This window comes from Natator depressus, chromosome 1 (assembly GCF_965152275.1).
Source record: "Natator depressus isolate rNatDep1 chromosome 1, rNatDep2.hap1, whole genome shotgun sequence".
Classification (NCBI taxonomy): domain Eukaryota; kingdom Metazoa; phylum Chordata; order Testudines; family Cheloniidae; genus Natator; species Natator depressus.
The window spans coordinates 214181065-214204418 of NC_134234.1; the positions used below are offsets into that span (position 1 = coordinate 214181065).

The following is a 23354-nucleotide window of genomic DNA, read 5'->3' on the forward strand; positions in this document are numbered from 1 at the left end:
CCCTGTTTTTAATGAGGTTCAGCAATCTTTCAGAGGCAGCCTTCCCATTTATTTTAGGTGCTGCAAAGGGATCCTTGAACCTGGTATAAGGTGGCTAGTAGATGCACATCATAACCCTGTTCCCTGTACTTTCATTTAACACCTAATAGAAGACCAAGGCATCTCTGCTGAGAGACTGAGGCTATTTTTAGGAATGGGAGGCCTGCCTGGCTTGTGTACTCTACATCGGACCTGCTTCTGCGTCTAAGGCTTGATCTAAACCCAGCTTTGTACCAGTGTAACTATTTCAGTTAGGTGGTGATATTTTACCAAAATAATTTAATCAGTACAACCCGTAGTGTGGATGCAGTTCTACCCCTTTCCGATCTGGGAACAAGCTGTACTGGTATTAGCACTTTTATGCTATCGTAACTATATCCACACAGGGGGATTCGCTGCATTTTAACACTACTGGTACAATTCAAGCAGAATGTTTGTGTGTAGACAGGGCTGAAAATTCTCTTTTCCTGGCTGACGTCTACAGCTGGTCTTTATTGCAGTAAAATACAACTTCATTCTCCCTTTCAGGTTACCAGACACAGCTTCAGTACAAACACCTGGACGGCTCCTACAGCACATTTGGGCCACGTTATGGGCAATCAGGGAACACCTGGTAAGATGTCAGTGCTGCTGAATTCTTTCTCTTCTCGATATAACCTGGTGCTTGCCCATTGTTAACAGGTGCTGATCATGAAGGTGCAGAGGAAAGGGGAGGAGCTCTAGAGCTGATGATGTGGGATAAGGCAACTATGAGAGGTGGTAGGGAAGGGAGATCTCCTTTAGTTTATATGCTAGAGGCCTTTGATTTTGGATTAATAACCATTTACAGCCTCCTCATTCCCTGCTCAGCTCAGGTTAGAGCAGCCTGGGGGCTGTTCTAACTTGCTCCAGCTGGCCACAGTCCCCTGAGGACCATATATCAGCTAGGTGTATCCAGAACACTGTACACTCCAGCCACTCACTTTCTGTACCAGGGGCTATAGGGAGGATGGCATAAAAGTGCCGGCCAAAGATTCCCCTGCTGGGTGACTTGCTGTTAGTTTCTGCTCCCTTTGTGTTACCTGAGCAGTGTGCAAGGGTGAGAACAGGGCAGAGAATCCTCCCCGAAGTTCTGATTGTGGATACTTGACCTTTCTGAAATTACGTGTTTGATCCTCAACCAGAAAAGTTTGACCACCACTGCCCTCAGGACAATGAAGAGGCAGGTAACTGAGGGTGGAGCCATCACAGCCCCTCAATGCTTAGTGCATGCCTTGCCGGGTGAACAAACAGGTTCTGCAGGGAGTGGCAGTGAGCAGCTCTGTAGGGGTTGCTTTTCCCTCTGCCACTACTGACTCTATTGTCCCAGTGTGGTGCTAGGGGGCGCTGTGCTGCAGGGAACGGGGTGGGTGGCTCAGTAAGGGGCATTCTCCCTCTGAGTGCTGACCCCAGTCTGATGCTAGAGGGCGATGTGCTTCTGTTTTTATCATAAGAAAGTGCAGAGCCAGCGTCCTGGCCATTCCTGGTCACTGAAGATTCTGAGGTCTGTTCTCCCAAGGGTTCTGGACAACCACCCCCTAAACCCACCCCTAAACTGTGCCCCAGCCATTTGAAACCAACACAGGAAGCTGGCTCACTTCCTGTCCTAAAACGGGCAGTTTAGCTGTGCCCTGTCAGACGACTGCTGGGTCTTGCCGCCAGGCTCTGCTGCATGTCAGTAGGTGGCTGAGCGAGCTAATGGTCCCTGACCCAGGGCCACGAGCTCTCCGGCCCCTGCTGCTTCCCCTCAGGCTGGCGATGCCCCAAGACCCCACCCCTCCAGCGAGCAGAGGGCATGGGAAGGAGCTCTCACTGCTGGCCACTCTCTGTCGCAGGCTGACGGCCTTCGTCCTCAAGTCCTTTGCGCAGGCCCGCTCTCACATCTTCATCGAGGAGAAGCACATCCAGGACGCCCTGGCCTGGCTTGCTGGCAAGCAGAAGGACAACGGCTGCTTCCGCAGCTCCGGGACGCTCCTGAACAACGCCATAAAGGTGACGTATCTGCCCAGCCGGCTTCTCATGGGCCCCATACAGGACTCCAGTGACACAGAGAGAGCGTGCAACTCCTCATGGGAACAGCTCAGCCACTGCCGCACATGGGGTTGGGGCAGATGAGATCTACTAAGGGAGGCAAGAGCAGGGGGTACCATACTATACATGGAGCCACCATGGGCAGGGGAAGGGAGAAGAGGAGCAGATACATGGAAGCTACCATAGTGTGGGAAGAACAGGGATGTAGAACACTCCTGGGAGGAGGGGCCAGTGGGCAGGGTTTCAGGGTTAATGTCTCTCTCTGTGGTTTCCTGCAGGGCGGGGTGGACGATGAGGTCACGCTCTCTGCCTACATCACCATCGCACTGCTGGAGATTCCTCTGCCCATCACTGTACGTAGCTGTAACCCCTCAAGCCAGACATAGGCTGCCAACTTGGGGGTCCCCAGCTCCCATCTCAAGAGAGAAGCCTTTAAAAAAGGGGGAAATCCAGTAAGAAAAGACTTTAAATTGAGGTCCAAATCTGGGATTGGATTTCTCTGCAGCTTCCCTTCCAGTCCAGGGCGCTGGTTCTCTCTCATCTCTAATCCTTTTATATGATCTTTATTTTAAAACTTTTGAGGTGGTGTTTGCTTGATCCTCTCTTACAAGCCTACAGCTCCGAGTTTTACAGATATTTAACACTTGGGTAAATAACACTTAACCACTTGGCACTTAACTCCTTGGCACCAGCCAAATGGGTCCCCATTGAGGGCTGATTTCTGTTCTCCTTCAGTTAGGTCTGCTCCGCACCCAGAAGTCGCACTGCTAAAAGTTTTATCACCAGCGAGCAACCGAAAAGACTGTTTTGGTGCAGTGAGTTCACACTGGACCACTCGTGCGAATGCATTGTGTTCACCTAGTATCAGGCCAGATTGGCAAAAGTGTGGTGCATTGTGAGTAGGCATCCCAGTGTCCTCTGTGCCGCTTTCAGTGGCACTGCCTTGTGGGGACATTTTGCTGCGTAGCTTTTGCTGTGCTTGTGGGAAACGTTCACTCAGCATGTGGGAAAAGGTAGCAAGTAGCAGGAATAGCTGTGGCTGTGGAGAATGTGCTGACTGTGTAAAAGCCAGGCGGGCTTCCCAACATTGGGACCCTTTGGTTCAAAGAGCTGCCAGACCGTCTCTGCTAAAGAGAAAGTTGCACTATGGGACTGCAGTGGAAAGACCGCTTACCCTGGTACTTCCGGTGAACATGCACCTGACCACTGTGTAGATATAACTCCACTGGCATGGGGCTTATGCCACTCCAGAAAAGGGAGTCAGTATGCCCCCAAAAGTGTAGGGTTTTTGTCAGTAGGCAAGTTGAGCGTGGACGTGTGCCAGGCTGTGCCCAGAAAACCTGAGCTCTGTAACTTGAGTCCAGACCAGGCTTTAGATGTGCGCTGCTACCGGCTGCGGTCGGACAAGACAAGTGGATGTGGCCCTACATGGCCTACTTGTTAACGTTGTTCTGATGAAGTGGCAGCCAGTTCCCATCCACTGTCATTAGACTAACCTGATCCCCTGTAGTTAATTAAGGAAAGTTGATGTCCTGATTAAGCCCTTCTCTGGTAGAAGGAGTATAAACCCCAAGGCATTTTGTTTTCAGGCTTTCCTGTCTCAAAACCAGCTAAGCTGATTCTCTCCAACTTCCCAGAAAGAACCTCTAGCTTAGCAGACACCAAGGGGTAGGAAGGTTCAGATCAAAACATTCTGAAAAAGTTTCAAGCCACTGAAGATGGGGCTGTCTGCTGGACTTTCCATTCTCAGCCATTGACGAAAACAGATGAACTGTCCTGCTGCGTATGGACCTGCGCACATTGGTATCCCTTGGAATGTCATTACGGGGAATGTCTGATTCCAAACTTTGCTTCTCAAATGTTCCTAAGTAAGGACCGACCACAGGACAAATTTAAAGGGCCAGGTTCCCCAGTACACCATTGCCATTCACCAAAAGTGAAGGGCCAAACTCACTGGTTCGCTCTGGGTACTTAGTGCCAGCCTAGTGATGCAAAGCAGCTGTAAACCAGCCACTACGCATTGCTGGAGTGGTGAAAGCGAGACAGTGTCCTGGGGAATCTGGCTCTGAAAGATCAGTTATTGTTCTGAGTTACCCATGTGTCAGAAAGTCTGGAAAAAATACTTCATAAAATGGAAAAAGTGCATATTGTTTCCTGTCTGCTGAGCTCATAGACTGAATTCACCGCTATGGTGACCTCTCCCCTCCCCCTCTCAGCTCATGTCTCTTTCCCAACACAGCACTCTGTGGTCCGTAATGCTCTGTTCTGTTTGGAGACGGCCGCAGAGCAGGGAGGAAACCACGTGTACACCAGGGCGCTACTCGCCTACGCCTTTGCCCTGGTGGGGAGGGAGGAGAAGCGCAGGGCACTGCTGGACTCGCTTGATAAGGAAGCTGTGAAAGAAGGTGAGAATTCCTGACAGCCCCTTCTTCTGAATCCCATCCCATGGGCCCTACATCCCCTGCTTGTAAGGTGACCATGTATTGAGAATCATATACAGGTGCTCAGAGGGGAAATCATAGCAGGGGAAAGTTAGGAGGGACCAAGACCAGGCGGGAGAACATTATTTGACATGAAGAAACAAGACTGAGAGAGAGGCAGCCAGGGCTGGCCCCTGGCACATTTCTGACCTCACAGCATGTTGTATCCCTGCCCTTTTAAGGACTCCTTGTTCTTTTAAACTGGGTCATTGATTCACCCTTCAGTATCCAACCTACCTATTAGGTAAAATATCAACATTCCCTTTGCATTTGTCTCCCTTGTATTTGCCCTTTCCCTTGTCCCTGCCTTCCCTCCATTTGCCCCCTTCCTCTACTCCGGAGCTTGTTAGGTTTTCCTCTGTTTGTTTCAGTCCATTTTCCTCTTTTCTATACTGTGAAATAACTGGTCTCTCCTTGCTTTTCCTTGTGCTCTCTTCCTCCTTCCCCCAAGTCTCCAAATCTCTCTCCTGCCTCCCACACCAAAAGCTCTGACATACTCCCTACTTCCCAGCCCACAAAATCCCAGGCATACTGTCCTGCTGCCTTGCACCCCCCAAATCTCTCCCCCCACACACACACTACAGCCTGCCCCAGGCACAAGGTAATGCACAAGCACATGCCAGGTTGCCCCAGGATCCACTCACACACACAGGCTCCTTCTCCCCCAGCCGAAAGCTATTCACACACACTCGCAAGCTGCCCCCAACCCTAGTGCACATGGGACTTGTTATGCAGGGTCCCAGCACACACACACTCCAAGTTCCCTTCCCCTCACAACAGACACCTGGGTTCTCTGTCCCCCACCCCAGCCCCCACAAACACAGAGCCTCAGCCCCACACTCATAGGCCTCATGCAGGTGAGGAAACTCACTGTGTTAGAAAGTGCATTAGCTGACAGATTGCTAAAGACAACTAGGCATCTAGTCTAGACAGGGTCAGGTGGGGTGAAAAACAGCAGCTGGTCATGGCCAACCCAATCACATTAGCTGCCTGTGGCTCACCTGAGGGCGCCCCATAGACTAAGCTTACAAACAGCAAATGCATTTATAAGCCCAGCCAACCCTGCCTATGCTAGGTGCTGAGTACTGTTGACCAGCGTGTTGATTAATGCTTTTTCTTTTCTAGCACAGAGCATTTCCCCAGGGTAAATGAACCTTCCGGCATTGTCTACACATGTCGTTCTGCTGTAGCGGTGCTGGTATAGTTAAAGTGGTGCGATTCCCCCAGTGTGGATGCAGTTATAGCAGTGTGAAGGTGTTCATACCAGTAGAACTGTTCCCTTACAGCTCTACCACTACAAAGCACCTTTATGCTGGTATAACCGTGCCCAGACTAGAGGCACCAGTAGAAAAGTCACAGCCCTAGCCAAAATAGTTGTCGTGGCACAGAATCTGTGTATTGGCCAGGTCTTAGAGGCGTCTTCTCTCCCTTCCACCCTCCTTGAGTGTCTCTCCCTCCCTTTCGTGCCCTCCTCCCTAGGATCTCTCACCCAAGGTTTTTCTTTCTTTCTCCCCTGGTTTCTCCTTCCCTCTCCCTCTCCCCACTCCTTTGGGTCCAGGCCGTCTCTACCCTCCTCTCCCCCTTTGCCTCAGGAGGAGGATTCCTGTTCCCCTCCCTCCCCCCGCCACCGGACTGTTGCCCATTTTGAGGAGGGAGTCTGTTGCAGGGGGAGGAAGCATCTCAGTGGCATCTAGCTTCCTCCACCCCCCGCAGGCTCTGTTGGATACAGCAGCCCAGGAGCAGGCCAGCACCGAGAGCAGCTCAGGGGGCAGTAGGTGAGGCAGAGGATGGTTTGGTCCAAGGGGCATTACATGGAGAGAAGCATCAAGGGGGCACATTTTAGGATACTGGCAGATGCCTTACAGCTCCCCCAGACAGAGGGGGCATCACCAGGGCAGAGAGAGTTGGGGCTGAATCCCCTTTCCCTAGGGCTAGTTCCTGGGGGACGGTTTGATGGTGGCTTTTTTTTTTAAAGGCGCTGAAATAGTCATGTAAAGACAAAGGAAACTTTTAAAAAACATGAGTTGGGGCCAGGGCTGCCGGTGCCTGACTTTGCAGTGACACAGGTGTATCTGGGGGGTCCCCCGACACCTCAGTGCTGTGAGTGAGCATATCCTGAAACCCTGACCAAATGGTACCATTCCCACTGAGCAATAGCACAGCTCTGCCGGTGTCTTCGCTGGCTCCGCTCCACTCCTCACTCCGAGCGCTGCTCCTCGCTCTGGACACTCGTTCCATGGGAGCGATGGCCCCTGGTCCGCACAGAGTGACGTCTGCTCCCTACAGCAAGAGACATACGAAGAGGAGAAGCCTGATGTTTGGACAGATCAAATGAAAAAACAGATCATTCTGGGGGGGCCCAAAAAAGGGTCCTGATGTCCCAGGAAATCCCAGGAAGAACTGGGACTGTGCTGGTAAGAGAAGGACTTATGGGCTCTTCACCCTGCTGAAGTGGGGTGTGACCGTCACTGCTGTAACCCTTCGGCCTTGAGCGCCTGGGGCCACTTAGTGACCTCACACTTTTTGGATCAAAGAGCCCAATAAAGGCTGCTACTGTCCATTCCTGGGATGTCCCTTTATAAGATAAAGGGGATGTAGGCACAGAGTCATAGAGTCATAGAATATCAGGGTTGGAAGGGACCTCAGGAGGTCATCTAGTCCAACCCCCTGCTCAAAGCAGGACCGATCCCCAACTAAATCATCCCAGCCAGGGCTTTGTCAAGCCTGACCTTAAAAACTTCGAAGGAAGGAGATTCCACCACCTCCCTAGGTAACGCATTCCAATGTTTCACCACCCTCCCAGTGAAAAAGTTTTTCCTAATATCCAACCTAAACCTCCCTCACTGCAATATGAGACCATTACTCCTCGTTCTGTCATCTGCTACCACTGAGAACAGTCTAGATCCATCCTCTTTGGAACCCCCTTTCAGGTAGTTGAAAGCAGTTATCAAATCCCCCCTCATTCTTCTCTTCCGCAGACTAAACAATCCCAGTTCCCTCAGCCTCTCCTCATAAGTCATGTGTTCCAGTCCCCTAATCATTTTTGTTGCCCTCTGCTGGACACTTTCTAATTTTCCCACATCCGTCTTGTAGTGTGGGGCCCAAAACAACACAGTACTCCAGATGAGGCCTCACCAATGTCGAATAGAGGGGAATGATCACGTCCCTCGATCTGCTGGTAATGCCCCTACTTATACATCCCAAAATGCCATTGGCCTTCTTGGCAACAAGGGCACACTGCTGACTCATATCCAGCTTCTTGTCCACTGTAACCCCTAGGTCCTTTTCTGCAGAACAGCTGCCTAGCCATTCGGTCCCTAGTCTGTAGTGTGCATGGGATTCTTCCGTCCTAAGTGCAGGACTCTGCACTTGTCCTTGTTGAACCTCATCAGATTCCTTTTGTCCCAATCCTCTAATTTGTCTAGGTCCCTCTGTATTGTATCCCTACCCTCCAGCGTATCTACCTCTCCTCCCAGTTTAGTGTCATCTGCAAACTTGCTGAGGGTGCAGTCCACACCATCCTCCAGATCATTTATGAAGATATTGAACAAAACTGGCCCGAGGACCGACCCTTGGGGCACTCCAGTTGATACTGGCTGCCAACTAGACATGGAGCCATTGATCACTACCCGTTGAGCCCGACAATCTAGCCAGCTTTCTATCCACCTTATGGTCCATTCATCCAGCCCATACTTCTTTAACTTGCTGGCAAGAATACTGTGGAAGACCGTGTCAAAAGCTTTGCTAAAGTCAAGAAACAACACGTCCACTGCTTTCCCCTCATCCAGAGCCAGTTATCTCATCACAGAAGGCAATTAGATTAGTCAGGCATGACTTGCCCTTGGTGAATCCATGCTGACTGTTCCTGATCACTTTCCTCTAAGTGCTTCAGAATTGATTCCTTGAGGACCTGCTCCATGATTTTTCCAGGGACTGAGGTGAGGCTGACTGGTCTGTAGTTTCCAGGATCCTCCTCCTTCCCTTTTTTAAAGATGGGCACTACATTAGCCTTTTTCCAGTCATCCGGGACCTCCCCTGATCGCCATGAGTTTTCAAACATAATGGCCAATGGCTCTGTAATCACATCCGCCAACTCCTTTAGCACTCTCGGATGCAGCGCAACCGGTCCCATGGACTTGTGCTTGTCCCGCTTTTCTACATAGTCCCGAACCACTTCTTTCTTCACAGGGGGCTGGTCACCTCCTCCCCGTGCTGTGCTGCCCAGTGCAACGGTCTGGGAGCTGACCTTATTCATGAAGACAGAGGCAAAAAAAGCATTGAGTACATTAGCTTTTTCCACATCCTCTGTCACTAGGTTGCCTCCCTCATTCAGTAAGGGGCCCACACTTTCCTTGTCTTTCTTCCTGTTGCTAACATACCTGAAGAAACCCTTCTTGTTACTCTTAACATCTCTTGCTAGCTGCAACTCCAAATGTGATTGGTGGCAGAGGTGGCAGCCTGATTAGTCACTGAGTGTTCATACCACAAGATTTGTATAATTCCACCAGATCAACAAGTGAGGGACTATTTAATCCTTTTGAGTCTCATGACAATATGCCAGACTAGCAAGGGGGGCTCTGTTCTCCCACCTGCAGCAGCAGCAGGTCAATAACCCCCTTAGAAATGGCATGTACTAAGCATCTGTATTTCCTTCTCTCCTGCCCTCCTTCTTCCTTCTCCCACTGCAGATGGCTCCATTCACTGGCAGAGGCCTGGGAAGGAGCCGGAGGCAGATCTCCCCTTCTATCACCCCCGTGCTCCTTCTGCCGAGGTGGAGATGACGTCCTATGTGCTCCTCGCTTACCTCACCACGCGGCCGGCACCATCCCAAGGAGACCTGTCATTAGCAGCTCAAATTGCAAAGTGGATCAGCAAGCAGCAGAATCCCAATGGGGGCTTCTCCTCCACCCAGGTGATCTATTCCCCTCCCAAGCCTCAGACATCCAGGGCAGGAGTGGGAGGCAGACAGGAGAGGGCAGGAGACAGACAAATAATCCAGGGGGAGGGGAAGGCTGACCTGGGGAGAGGAAAGGGGTAGCATTCCCCTGGCTGTATAGTTTAGTTTAGATAATGGGATAGTCACAGCATAGAGCATGGCTACATCAGGTCCTCACAGGCCCAGGGGGGCTTATGAGGCAGGAGACTGGACAAGTGATGCTCCTGTGTATGGAGGTCAGAAGAGTCGCCCTGAGCACTCGCAAGGTAGTGCAGTGCCATCCCCAGCTTCCCCCAGCACTGACCCCGTCCAACCAGGCCAATTCAGCTCGGGAGCTGAGGCCTCCCCAGAGAAGCAGCAGCAGCCAGTCACTTCCGGACACACCTGGAAAGGGGAGGAAGCGCCATCCTGAGTGACAACCAAACAAGAGATGCCACCTCCCCCTTTGAGCGGGTACAGGCCATGCTGGTACTTGGAGGCTGGGACCTCAGGAGATGACCTCTCTAGACAGGACCAATCATTGGCCCCATGTTCCACCATTTCCCTGGTTGACTTGATACCCAAAGGGCTGTAAGACTTTCTCATACTCCATTACTGAGCCTCCTGGCTGCCTCACTATGGTCCTCTTTGAGCCACAGGCAGCTCCCATTTCACTTGGTCCTGAGCTGTCCCTTCGGGTTGGTCCTTCAGGGAAGGGTGGTGGCATCTTCCCTCAGATGCCTATGGTGAAGTGTCAGAGATACCAAGGCCTAGGTTCCCTAAGGTACTTAGATGCTTGGCTGCTTTCAGTAGGAGAAAGGCGCTTAAATACCTTTGAGAATCTGGGACAAGGGAATAGAGTGAATGGCTTGTGGGAGTGATGAGTGAAAATGGGAAAATCAGGGCACTGCTGTGTAGGAAGAGCTGGTGGAGTGGGGGCTCCAGGCCCATAGAAATGGCTCATTCTTTCCCTTGGGCACCTGGGCCTATCTCTTGTCTGGCAGGACACAGTGGTGGCGCTCCAGGCGCTATCCCGATATGGAGTCTCCACCTATGCCAAGAGCGGAGGAGCGTCCACAGTGACCCTGCAATCCACAGGGAACTTCCAGGCCCAGTTCCAGGTGGATCACAGGAACCGTCTGCTGCTCCAGCGTATGGCACTACCAGAGGTGCCAGGGGACTACAGCATGGGGGTGACAGGAGAAGGATGTGTCTACGTGCAGGTATGGGACCCTGGGACGGGGGAGAAGGAGAGGCTGCTGCTGCGGGGAGCCCGTATCATTCCCATTGGAGATGGCATGATGGGGTGGATTGGGGAGGGGAGGGAGGGAAGGAAAAGAGAGGAAGAGATGCGGAAGAGGAGGAGAATATAAGAAAGAGGTATAAGGAGGAGAGAGAGTTGACAGAGAGAGTTGGGGAATGGGGGGAGAGAGAGAGAAGAGATAAAGGAAAGAATGAAACTGAGCCGAGGGGAGGAGATAGAGGAGAAGAGCAGAGAGGAGAGGGACAGATGGACACACACAGAGAACAGTGTATTCTCTTCCAGACCAGCCTGAGGTACAATGTGTTCCCCAAGCCGGGTGAGGCGCCGTTCACGCTGGAGGTGCACACGGTCCCCGAGACATGTGACAGCGTCAAGGCTCACAGGACCTTTGACATCACCATAAACATCAGGTAACTCCCCCTCGCAGTGCCAGACCTTCCAGAGCAGCCCTAGGGCTGGGGACAAGTCATTCCAGAGGTATGGGGAGCCCCCAGAAAAGCTGATACAAATCAATATTTTTGATTTTTCCAAAAATTAAAAACGGATTTTTTACGTTAAATCAGGATATTTTCTTAATTGCAATTGCTCTTTTCAATGTCAATCAGATTTTGTATTTCTGTATTGCTAGCTCTTTACTTTCTCCCGCTAAATTGTTAGAGTGATTGTTCTGTGCTGGTTTCTCTGAGGCTGAAAAGGACAAGTCAGCATCTCAGTAACACCCTTAGTGTTAGAGCAACACAAACTCAGACACAAAACTGCCCGGCCAGTAGCCCATCCTATACCTGCAACCACCACCACCCTCCCACAGAGCGAACTGTCCCCCAGTCACAGGAGCTGTATGCTTTGACCCAGGCATTCTCCTTCACCAGGATTTGCAGGCCGAGTTCAATCAGACTTGTGCTCCTAAATCATTTCAGTGCTTTTACAATACCCACCCTAAGATGCCAAAATATAGGCTTCAGAGCCTGTCGTAAATATAAAGGAAAGGGTAAACCCCTTTAAAATCTCTCCTGGCCAGAGGAAAAATCCTCTCACCTGTAAAGGGTTAAGAAGCTAGGATAACCTCGCTGGCACCTGACCAAAATGACCAATGAGGAGACAAGATACTTTCAAAAGCTGGAGGGGGGGAGAAACAAAGGCTCGCTCTGTCTGTGTGATGCTTTTGCTGGGGACAGAACAGGAATGGAGTCTTAGAACTTGGTAAGTAATCTAGCTAGATATGCGATAGATTATGATTTCTTTAAATGGCTGAGAAATTAAGCTGTGCTGAATAGAATGGATATTCCTGTCTGTGTGTCTTTTTGTAACTTAAGGTATTGCCTAGAGGGATTCTCTATGTTTTGAATCTAATTACCCTGTAAGGTATTTACCATCCTGATTTTACAGAGGTGATTCTTTTTATTGTTACTTCTTTTTTACTGTTTCTTCTATTAAAATTCTTCTTGTAAGACCTGAATGCTTTTTTCATTGTTCTTAATATCCAAGAGTTTGAGTCTGTGGTCACCTATGCAAATTGGTGAGGGTTTTCACCAAACCTTCCCCAGGAAGTGGGGTGCAAGGGTTGGGAGGATTTTGGGGGGAAAGATGTTTCCAAACATGCTTTCCTAATAAAAATAAACCCAGATAAACGTTTGGTGGTGGCAGTGGAAGTCCAAGGGCAAAGGGTAAAATAGTTTGTACCTTGGGGAAGTTTTAACCTAAGCTAGTGAAAGTAAGCTTAGGAGGTTTTCATGCAAGTCCCCACATCTGTACCCTAGAGTTCAGAATGGGGAAGGAACCTTGACAGAGCCTATGGACAAGTCTACACTTAAAACACTGCTGTAGCACTTTAATAAAGACGCTCTGCAACGACAGCAGAGAGCTCTCCCATCAGTGTAGTTAATCCACATCCCCAAGAGGCACTAGCTATATTGACAGGAGAAGCTCTCTCACCAGCATAGCTTTGTCTCAATGGGGGGGGGGGTTAGATTCGTATAACTACATTACTTGGGTTGTGATTTTTCACACCCTAGAGTGACATAGATATAGGTCTGTAGTGTAGAGCAGACCTAACTTTAAGCTCCTATTTTTGAAAGTGTGTATCAAAAAGCTCACAATGACTTAGCTAGTGTTTTGAAATAACTTCCCAGTGCTAACATTGAACCAGTTTGGATCTGAAGTGACAGAGATTTTATGCCACTAAAGGAGAATTTTTTACTAAAAATACAGTTTATATATTCTAGTTTCAGGGCTCCTAAGAGGGTAAGGGGCATCCTCTTATTCCTATTCTTTCAGTTTGCTTGCTGCTTCCATTGGTATTCAGTACATGCTTTGTGTGTAACAAATTTGTTCAATTATTTTCTTATTGGAGGTTGTTTATTCATTTCAAGGACAGTATTTCATTTTTAGTCCCTACTATCAATTAGGATCCCCCCTTTTAAGCAATTGCTTTCACTTTCCCAGGTTATACCCTGGTTTACATCTTTTAACATTTCTTCTTCCTTGTGCCAGACAATTCCTATTACTGCTAGACCACAGCAATTATTTACAATGAAAACCAACAAAATCCCTTATAATCTTCTAAATTTGGAGGACATGCTCCACACATTCTTTTATTGTACATAAGCATTTCACATTATGTATTAAAACAAGAGATATTTTCCACATATAGAATGTTGCAAGTTTGAATTTAATAACGATTCAAGATTATCAAATAACAAGCTCAAATGAGATTATTTAACCAGAGATTAATACAGCTCTGTGCAGACTACAGAAAGATGTACTTTCCCACCCCTGTAGATGGTGAAGAGAAAGTAGTTTGGTCATAAGAATATAAGAACAGTCCTACTGTATCAGACCAATGGTCCATCTAGCCCAGTATCCTGTTTTCTAGCACTGGCTGGTACCAGATGCTTCAGAGGGAATGAACAGAACAGGGCAATTACTGAGTGATCCATCCCCTTTCATCCAGACCCAACTGCTGGGAGTCGGGTTTAGGAACACCCAAGAACATGAGGTTGCGTCCCTGACCATCTTGGCTAATAGCCACTGTTGGACCTATCCTCCATGAACTTATCTAATTCTTTTTTGAACCCTGTTATATTTTTGGTCTTTACAGCATCACCTGGCAAAGAATTCCACAGATTAACTGCATTGTTTGAAGAAGTACTTGCTTTTGTTTGTTTTAAGTCTGCTGCCCATTAAATTCATTGGGTAACTCCTGGTTCTTTTATGTGAAGGGCTAAATTATTCTTTATTCACTTTTCTCCACACCATTCATGATTTTATAGACCTCAGTCATATCCCCCCATTACACACCGAGCAGATTTTTTTTCAGAGAAGTATCCACAGTGACTCCAAGATCTTTTTCTTGAGTGGTAACTGCTAATTTAGACTCCATCAGTTTGTATGTTAGTTGGGATTATGTCTTCCAATGTGCATTACTTGGCACTTATCAACATTGAATTTCCATCTGCCATTTTTTTGCCCAGTCACCCAGTTTTGTGAGATCCCTTTGTAACTCTTCACAGTCAGCTTTGGACTTAACTGTCCTGAATAATTTTGTATTATCTGCAAAGCTTGCCACCTCACTGTTTACCCCTTTTTCCAAATCATTTGTGAATATATTGAACAGCACGGGTCCCAGTATAGATCCCTGTGGGACACTGCTCTTTAGCTCTCTCCATTCTGAAAACTGACCATTTATTCCTTCCCTTTGTTTCCTGTCCTTTAAGCAGTTACTGATCCATGAGAGAGCCTTCACTCTTATCCCATGACAGCTTACTTTGCTTAAGAGCCTTTGGTGAAGGACCTTGTCAAAGGCTTTCTGAAAGTCCAAGGACACTATATCCACTGAATCAGCCTTGTCCACGTGCTTGTTGACCCTCCTGAAAGAATTCTAATGGATTGGTGAGGCATGATTTCCCTTTCCAAAAGCCATGTTGACTCTTCCCCAACAAATCGTGTTCATCTATTTCTGATCAGTCTGTTCTTTACTATAGTTTCAACCAATTTACCTGGTACTGAAGTTAATCTTACCGGACTGTAATTGCCAGGATCACCAATGGAGCCTTTTTTTAAAATTGGCATCACTTTAGCTGTCCACCAGTCATCTGGTACAGAGGCTGATTTAAGCGATAGGTTACATGCCACAGATAGTAGTTCTGCAATTTCCTATCTGAGTTCCTTCAGAACTCTTGAGTGAATACCATCTGGTCCTGGTGACTATTTACTGCTTAATCTCTCTACTTGTTCCAAAACCTCCTCCATTAACATCTCAGACTGGGACAGTTCCTCAGATTTGTCACCCAACAAGAATGGCTCATGTGTGAGAATCTCCCTCACATCCTCTGCAGTGAAGACCAATGCAAATAATTCATTTAGCTTCTCCACAATGTCCTTTTCTTCCTTGAGTGCTCCTTTACCTTGATCGTCCAGTGGCCCCACTGAGGTTTGTCAGGCTTCCTGCTTCTGATGTACTTAAAAAAAATTGCTGTGAGTTTTTATGCCTTTTGCTAGTGGCTCCTCAGATTCTTTTTTGGCCTGCCTAATTTTACTTTTACACTTGATTTGCCACAGTTTAGCTTGCAGCTTCCCCACCCATCTCTTGATCCACGCAATGTGCAGTGGGCCACTTCGTATAGGAAAGCAGGGAATGACCCTTTCTTGATAACTTGGGGGTCTTTTTAGCTAGATTAGGAGGGAGAAAGAGGTTTTGTCCATATGCAAATAATGAGAGATTCTTTTCTAGGTGATTAACAATACTCTCATTAGCCATTTTAGTTTCTGTTCTTGGGGAGAGCAACTCCTTACCTTGGCTGATCTGTGGGTCCTTAGACAAAGGGTCTCACCTGATGTGAACCATGTTATTCCTAAGTACATCCTATTTGGGGATAAAACAGAGGTGGATAGCTTTTCTCATTTTTGAGGGCTGGAAAGAATCACTAGTTATTAATCATTCAAACCATACCTGTTCTATATATCCCCTACAGTACCTGCTAAACAGTTTGTAGACACAGCTCCTTCACTTCCAGTATTTTGTTTTTCTGTCTAGAAGTTCTGTCAAATTCAGATAGGATCCCCTAGTCGTAGTGGTATTTAGAAACCCAAGTCTTTATAACTTAGTTCATCACAAACTGTAATCTAACGTAGCAGCAGCACCAATACTTACTTTGCTTTTACAAAACCTCAACTCTATTTTAAATCAATAATTTAAAAAAACCAAGTGATTTAACTCCTGATTTCAATTGTTCCCTCCTCCTCTTGCCACCAATGATGGAATAATTTAACTAAACCCCTTATTGGAAAGGATGCCGTCTTGCTTCAGGGACTTTCAACAAGCTTCCTCTGCTCCAAGGGCAGGACTGAGGGGCACTGGAAGAGCTGTGTGGGGAGCCCAGGACTGGGATAGCAGCGGGGCTGGGCTGCAGGGCAGGAATGAAAGGTAGTGGCAGAGCAGGGAGCCAGGGACCAGGGCCAGACTAGCAGGAGCCAGGCAGGGTGTGAGGTGCTGCAGGTCAGGGTTGAGGTGAATCATCTCTGTGCTGAGATGTATTAAACCTTGTTTTGTTTCCTGCTTGGTCTCCCAGCTACACAGGGAAACGCCCCGTCTCCAACATGGTCATCGTTGACGTTAAGATGCTCTCAGGATTCATCCCTGTGAAGACATCAGTGAGGAAGGTAACGGCCCATTCTGTGTATGGGCCGCAGCCAAGGGTATCTGCCCCACACCCAAGTGGCATCCAGCTCCCCACAACCCCAACCAGTGGGCATCCAGGGCCCCTTGCCTCCAACCCCATTTGAGGGGTATCTGGCCCCAGGTCAACTCCAAACCGCAACCCCTCATTTTACCAGTGCAGCCTGGCCACTCCCTAGTCCCTTCTCCAGAATCAGCCCCCCACTTGTCTCCCATCTCTCTGACCCCATCTCTTCTTTCTGATCCTCCCCTGATACCCCACTCCTTCCCCGTCCCATCCCATCCCCCTGAGCTCCCACTCTGTGACTCCCTGGTAAACTGTTACACACAGGGGGAGCAGGCCAGGCTGGAGGCATCTCACAGTCTCCCCTGGAGGGGGCAGCGCTCCTGTAAGGGGAAGTCAGGCTGGGCTCACAGGGTGCTTGGGAGAGAGAGTGAGGAGCCCCCACCTCCCTGCATCCCTCTCTTCTCCCCCAGCTCTAACGCCCCCGCCCCGCACGCACGCGCACGCGCGCACACACACACACACACACACACACAACTCCTGAGCCCACCCTGGGCCCTGCATCTCCTCAGGGAGATTCAGATGTTGGGAGGTGTCCCTAGAGGGGCCCTGAGGTGGGATGCCATCAGACTAATGAAGCCTAAGAGCAGCACAGGGGAGGCAGTGCCTAGAGCCCTAGCCCTGCCCACAGCCCCAGCCCTCCCCTCACGGGATGGGTCAGACACTGAGCTGATGCTGCACTTGATTGTGGCCCAGCCGCACAGGTCTCAGACTGTGGTACTTCACATCTCAGTCCACCAGGAGGGCGGGGCCATACATAGGCGGTGCACGAACCCCCCCATTCGAGGAGGCTAGCCCCTGCCCCACCCCTTCCACTCGAGGCCCCACCGCTAACCTGCTCATTCTGCCTGAGGCCCCACCCCCATGCCCCCATACTCTCACCCACTGGGGCCAGAGGAGCCCTGAGCCCCCCACCGCAGACAGAGGAACCCCAGCTGGCCTGGCCAAGCAGCCCCAACCCCTGGCCCACCTGGAGGAGCTCTGAGCCCTGCTGCAGCCCAGCCCCAGGGCTACGGCTGGGTGCATTAGTGGAGGTTTGGGGAGGCTTAGCCTCTCCCAGCTGCATTACGCACTGCCCATGGAGCCACAGTACAGATTTTCCCTCTTCCTTTAAAGCAGCAGCAGCCAGAGGCACCGACTTTCTGGTTTCCCCGAGGCTGCTTGACCCCTGCTGTGCCCCAGACCTTGCCCACACCTGCCATCTTCCCCCAAGGGCTGCCCCTGCCCTGCCTCTTCCCACCTCATTCCACCCCCTCCCCTGAGTGCACCCTGCCCTCGTTCTGCCTTCTCCTGCCCCTGCTTCTCTCCCTCCCCACCAGAGCCTCCTGCACACCACTGAACAGCTGACCACCAGTAGGTGGGAGGTGCCGGGGGGGGGGGAAAGGGAGAGGAGCTGATCAGTGGGCCACCCACTATTTTTTTCCATGGGTTCTCCAGCCCCAGAGCACCCACAGAGTCAGTGCCTATGGCACCAGCAAAGAATCACAGAGCTATAGGATAGAGCCCTGTGTGCAACTAGTGTAGTGCTCTGCAGTGGGATTGAGATCCCGCAGGACCCGTTGCCATAACAGCGGGAACGGGTGGGAGTGGGATTAAAAAATAGTCCCACACAGGACTCTACTGTAGGAGTGGGAGGGACCACAAGAGGTCATCAAATTCAGCCACCTGTGAGGGAGCAGGACTGTGTAAACCTAGCTCATCCCTGATAGGCGTCTGTCTAACCTGTCCTTAAAAATGTCCAGTGATGGGAAATTCACCGCCTTCCTTAGAAGCCTGTACCAGTGCTTAATTACCATTACAGTTAGGTTAGATATTAGGACAAATTTTCTAACTCTCCCTTGCTGCAAATTAAGCCCATTACTTCTTGTCCTACCTTCAGCAGACATGGAGAACAATTGATCACCATGCTCTTTATAACAGCCCTTAAGAGTATTCAAATATGTTAACGGGTTCTCCCCTCAGGCTTCTTCTCTCAAGACTAGACATGCCCAGAGTTTTTACCTTTCCACATGGGTCAGGTCTGCCACATTTTTTATCATTTTTCTTGCTGCTTGCTGGACTCTCCACTTTATCCACATCTTTGCTAAAGTGTGGTGCCCAGAAGTGGACACAGTACTCCAGCTGAGGCCTCACCAATGCCAAGTAGAGTGGTATAATTACAAACCATGTCTTACATATGACACGCCTGTTAATATACCCCAGAATGATTTTTCACAACTGCATCACATTGCTGACTTATATTAAATTTGTGATCCTCTATAACCCCCAGATCCTTTTCAGCAGTACTACCCCCTAGTCAGTTATTCCTCATTTTGTAGTTGTGCATTTAATTTTTCCTTCCCAAGTGTAGTATTTTGTACTTATCTTTATTGAATTTCATCTTGTTGGTTTTGGACCAATTCTCTAATTTGGCAAGGTCATTTTAAAATCTAATCCTGTCCAAAGTGCGTACAGCCCCTCCCAGCTGGTGACATCCACAGATTTTATAAGCATGCTCTCCACTCTATTATCCAAGTGATGAATGAGCATGTTGAATAGTACCAGACCCAGGACTGACCACTGCAGGACCCCATTAGATACACCCTAGCAGTTTAACAGCAAACCGTGGATGACTGCCCTTTGAGTACAGTCTTTCAACCACTTGTGCATCCACCTTATAATAATTTCATTCAGACCACAATTCCCTGATTTTCTTATGAAAATGGCACGTGGGACTGTGTCAGAAGCCTTATTAAAATCAATATATATGATGACTACTGCTTTCCTCTCCCTCTCCCCCCACCACCATCCACTAAGCCAGTAACCCTCTCAGAGAAGAAAGTGAGGTTGGTTTGGCATAATTTGTTCTTGACAAATCCATGTTGGCTTTATCCTGTAGTCCTGTTACACTCTAGGTCCTTACAAGTTGACTGTAATAATTTCTTCTGCCATATTTCCATGTATGAATGTTAGGCTGACTGGTCTATGAATTCCTGGGTCCTCTTTGTTCCCATTTTTAAAGCTAGATACTCTGTTTGCCTGCCTCCAATCCCCTGGGAAATCACCCGTCCCCCCAGGAGAACTCAAAGATAAATGCTAACGATTCTGAGTTTGCTTCAGCGTCCCATTCCTTAGGATTCTGGGGTGGTTCAAAGGGGGCTCAGTAACACCCTGCTTCTCTCTCTACCACTGGCAGCTGGAAGGACATAACCACATCCAACGCACAGATCTGAGCACCAACCATGTGCTGCTGTATATGGAGCAGGTGAGCGCTCACATGGGGCCGGGATGGGCCAGGGAGAGTCATCCCCTGACATACCTTTCATAGAGGCACTGAGCGGGGATCTCCCAGGCACTGGCCAGGGAAAACAAACATATGTATTCCTGCACAGCTGCTACTGCTCTCCAGCATTTCTGTGCAGCACTTCCTGCTCCCCGCAACATACAGAGCTGGGGATCTGTTCTCCCCCCAGCCTATGGGTATCAGGGAGAGCAGCTTGTACCTGGGGGGAGGGGAATCGGGGGGGCAGGGTGTCTCCCTTCTCCCTCGGGGCCTTTTTTGAATCCCTGCCAGGCCCTGCAGCCAAGGAGGGCAGATGCTGGACCTGCAGGATGAGGGGTGGGGAGATAGGGAAGGAGGGGGTGAAGTGGCTCAGAGCGTCCTCCTGAATCTCGTCTGTTTTCCCCCCCACACCCCAGGTGAGCAATGTGACTCAGAGTTTCTCCTTCACGGTGGAGCAGGACTTCCCCGTGCAGAGCCTGAAGCCGGCGCTGGTGAAAGTCTATGATTACTACGAGACGGGTGTGTGTGGGGGCAGGGCTGGGGGGACGTTAGCCACCATGGGCCTGTCATAGGGAGGGGAGAGGCCACAGTCACAGCCACAGGGGGACCCGCTGGGCTCAGGGTTCTGTTTGGCCTCGTTCTCTTGATGATCCACCTCCCCACCCCTGTGCTGCCTCCTGAGGGTGGGGACAGGCCTGGGGCTGAGCTGAGAACCTCACGCCAGCGGTGCCTGCTCAGCGACTGCCCGTTCAGGTTCAAGGGCAAACCCCATTCCCTTCTCCTCCTGCTTCGAACCTGAACGGCCCTGCCGCCACCATCCCTGACACTGGTTTGCCCCACACAGACAGCGTCCCCCTCTCATCTCTGGACACAACAGGCCCATCTCAGCAGCATCTCCCCTCTCCCAGATGAGAATGTGGGGCACACAGGGATTATGGGCGAGGGATCATATTCCACTGGCCTCATGCTCGCACCATGAGCCCAGACCCCTCCCGCACTGTAGAGGGAAGGTGCCAACCCAGGGATCTGGGAGGGTCCTGCGTTCAGATCCTGCCCTGAGATCCCAGCTCTGGGGGTGACCTGGGGGAGGCACATTCGCTTCTCTGCCTCCCCAGCTAGGACATCGGGTGACAAAACCAGAGTCCAACGGCAATCCTGGCAGTCGTGTGTCAGGCGAGGTGCAAACGGACATAGGGCACCTGGCACAGACCCTCTGGAGATGCCTGTTGCGCTGTAGCCTTGGGGTAACTGTTGCCTTCCTCCCATGGAGCCCAGCTGAGGTTCCCCCAGTGCCCCTGGAGAGAAGGCTCCCTCGCCTCCTTCCTGAGATCTCTGGTGCGGTGCCAGCTCTCTGCCGCAGGGCCTGGTGGAAGTGTGAGGAGTCCTGGTTGGGTCTCACACAGCCCTGATCACATCTCCCTTCCCTTGTGTCTTCCAGATGAATTTGCCATCGCCGAGTACAGTGCCCCCTGCAGCAAAGGTAGCGTATGAAGAGCCATTTCCTCCCCTCGTCCTGCTCACAGCACCCCCAGATCTACTCCCCGCTGCGAGAGCTCAGCTCCAGGCAGTGCATCCCCCGTGCACTCAGAGCTGGTGGCTTTTTTCCCCTGCACAGGGGTTTGTTGCCTGCACTGATGGCATCTTTGCTTATTCCAGGGGATAGGTGCTCCATTCACCCCGCAGCCTCTGCCTCATGAGCCCTATGGAAATTGGGCCATTGCAATGGTTTGTGAGAGGCTCTTCCTGGGGCGGGGCGAGGGCTCCAGCCCAATCAGAGCCAACAAGTCCCTGCCATCTCACTGGGCAGCTTGTTTCTGTGAAGTTTTCAGAGATGGGCTGTGCGGGCTCAGATAAAATAAGAACCTGAGGCCTCTCAGCCTGTCCTATAAGCTCAGATTCTTTACCCCTCTCCCCAGCAGTTGGGTCTGAGCTTCCTGCTTCTGGCTAGGATCAGAGGAGCCAAAATATCTGTGACAGGGAGGATCAGAGAGTGAATGAAAGAACCAAAGCACAGGAGAGCCAGGCAGACAGAGGAGGGGAGGGTCTCCCAGTAGCAGGACTCAGCAGAAGCCTCCTTCTCCCAGCCCTTGTTCTGCAGGACTGAGAGGCCCAGGGAAGGATCTCAGCATCCAGGGGCTACTCTGGGCTTCATGCCCCTGGTGCTGATCCACAGGCAGGTGCTCAGTCCCAATGCAGGGAGCTCCCTTCCCTCCCGTGGGCACTGATGGCTCTTGTGTAAATGGATTCACTCCATTCTGGGCCGGGTCCCATAGGAACAAAGGGGCAGGGAGAGGACGTGCTCCCCAGATCAGCACCTCGCCGCTGTTCCCTCTAAGCTGTGCACGTGTGTGCGCACACACAGATCCTAAACCCTGCGCACATGGCGAAACACTGCACGCACAAAAATTTGCACAGAAGCACAACAATTTGCACAGAAGAAGTTTTTTGTGTACACGGCCTGTCAAAAATTTGCACAGAAGAAATTTTTTTGCTCACACAGCATGTCAAAAATTAGAGGGAACATTGCACTTCGCTCCTAAAGCAAATGTCCGAGCTGAGCCTATGCATCCTGTGGCCCCAGGTCCATCCCTGCTCTGCAGTGTCAGACACAGCAGGCATGGTTCTAGGCTGACACAGCCTGTGCTGGATCCTGTCCTGTAACTCCCCGGCGCTATGAGACGCTCCGTGTGGAGGTAGATGAGGCAAGGCCCTGTCCCTGGGAGGGAGAGATCAGGGCCACGGAATCTCCTGCCTGGGGCCCTGGCAGGGCTGTGCTCCCTGCGGCAGAGCAGTTGTGCCCAGCCCTGGATGTGTGTTGCTAGCTCTGTGCCCAAGCCCCGGGAGAGGCCTAGCCAGTCTCTTCTCTAAACCCCTCCTGTTCCCGCTCCTTTCCCCCTCACAGTGGGAGCCGAGCAGAGCAATGTGTGAGGGATGGAGTCGTGTTCCGAGCCTCCTGCGTCCCACCCGCTTAGCCTCTGCGCAGGCTGAGGTGGTTGGAGGGAGTGACAGAGAGAAAACAGCCGCAACAAGAGGGAAACAAACATTACAAATAAATGAATTCACCACCCTGACCAATGGCTCCTGGCCTCTCTGTTCCCAACCCCCTTATCCCTGCTCAGCCCCAGGACTTCTCAGGCCAACATGTGTCCCATCCAGCTAGGGCCCTGCCCTGTACAGCCAGCCAGGGGGAAAGGGTCTGTGCGAAAAGATCTACTAAGCACCATTGTGTCCAGTAGCCCTCACCTTTTCCAGTTAGCGACTAGTACGGGATTGTTTCTTACTTGTAAACATGAACTGTGGGACTGTAGATACTCTCTGCCCACTACGGGATGGAAACAGAAATACTCAGCTGTGTGCCAGGGCCTGATACGGCTAACATGTAACGGGGTCTCCTTTGGATGAAGTGGTCGAGGCCTGGGGGTTTGGAACACCAGCCTGTAAGTTCCATCCCTGTTGCTCCCATGAAGTGCCACCGGCCACAGCATGTAGCATTGTGACAAGTGGTTTGTCCTAGAATTGAATGGCATGTTCCAGGGATTTATATAATACTAGTTGTAAGTGCCTCAGCTAATGGGACTTCCGACCCCCTTCCCTTTGGGAAACTACT

The 23354-nt window shown here is 50.4% G+C and overlaps 1 protein-coding gene across 1 annotated transcript in view; it reads left to right on the forward strand.

Moving 5' to 3' along the window:
- Positions 1–22803, forward strand: part of LOC141984894 (alpha-2-macroglobulin-like) — a 58144-nt gene extending 35341 nt beyond the window's left edge. Inside the window, exons 25-36 of the mRNA XM_074948402.1 lie at positions 568–652; positions 1893–2049; positions 2367–2441; positions 4328–4493; positions 9257–9480; positions 10488–10706; positions 11030–11157; positions 16315–16405; positions 19661–19729; positions 20164–20266; positions 21186–21227; positions 22650–22803. Coding sequence (XP_074804503.1) covers positions 568–652; positions 1893–2049; positions 2367–2441; positions 4328–4493; positions 9257–9480; positions 10488–10706; positions 11030–11157; positions 16315–16405; positions 19661–19729; positions 20164–20266; positions 21186–21227; positions 22650–22675 — 1385 coding nt within the window. The 3' untranslated portion in view covers positions 22676–22803. The remainder of the gene's footprint in view (positions 1–567; positions 653–1892; positions 2050–2366; positions 2442–4327; positions 4494–9256; positions 9481–10487; positions 10707–11029; positions 11158–16314; positions 16406–19660; positions 19730–20163; positions 20267–21185; positions 21228–22649) is intronic.
- Positions 22804–23354: the final 551 nt, after the last annotated feature.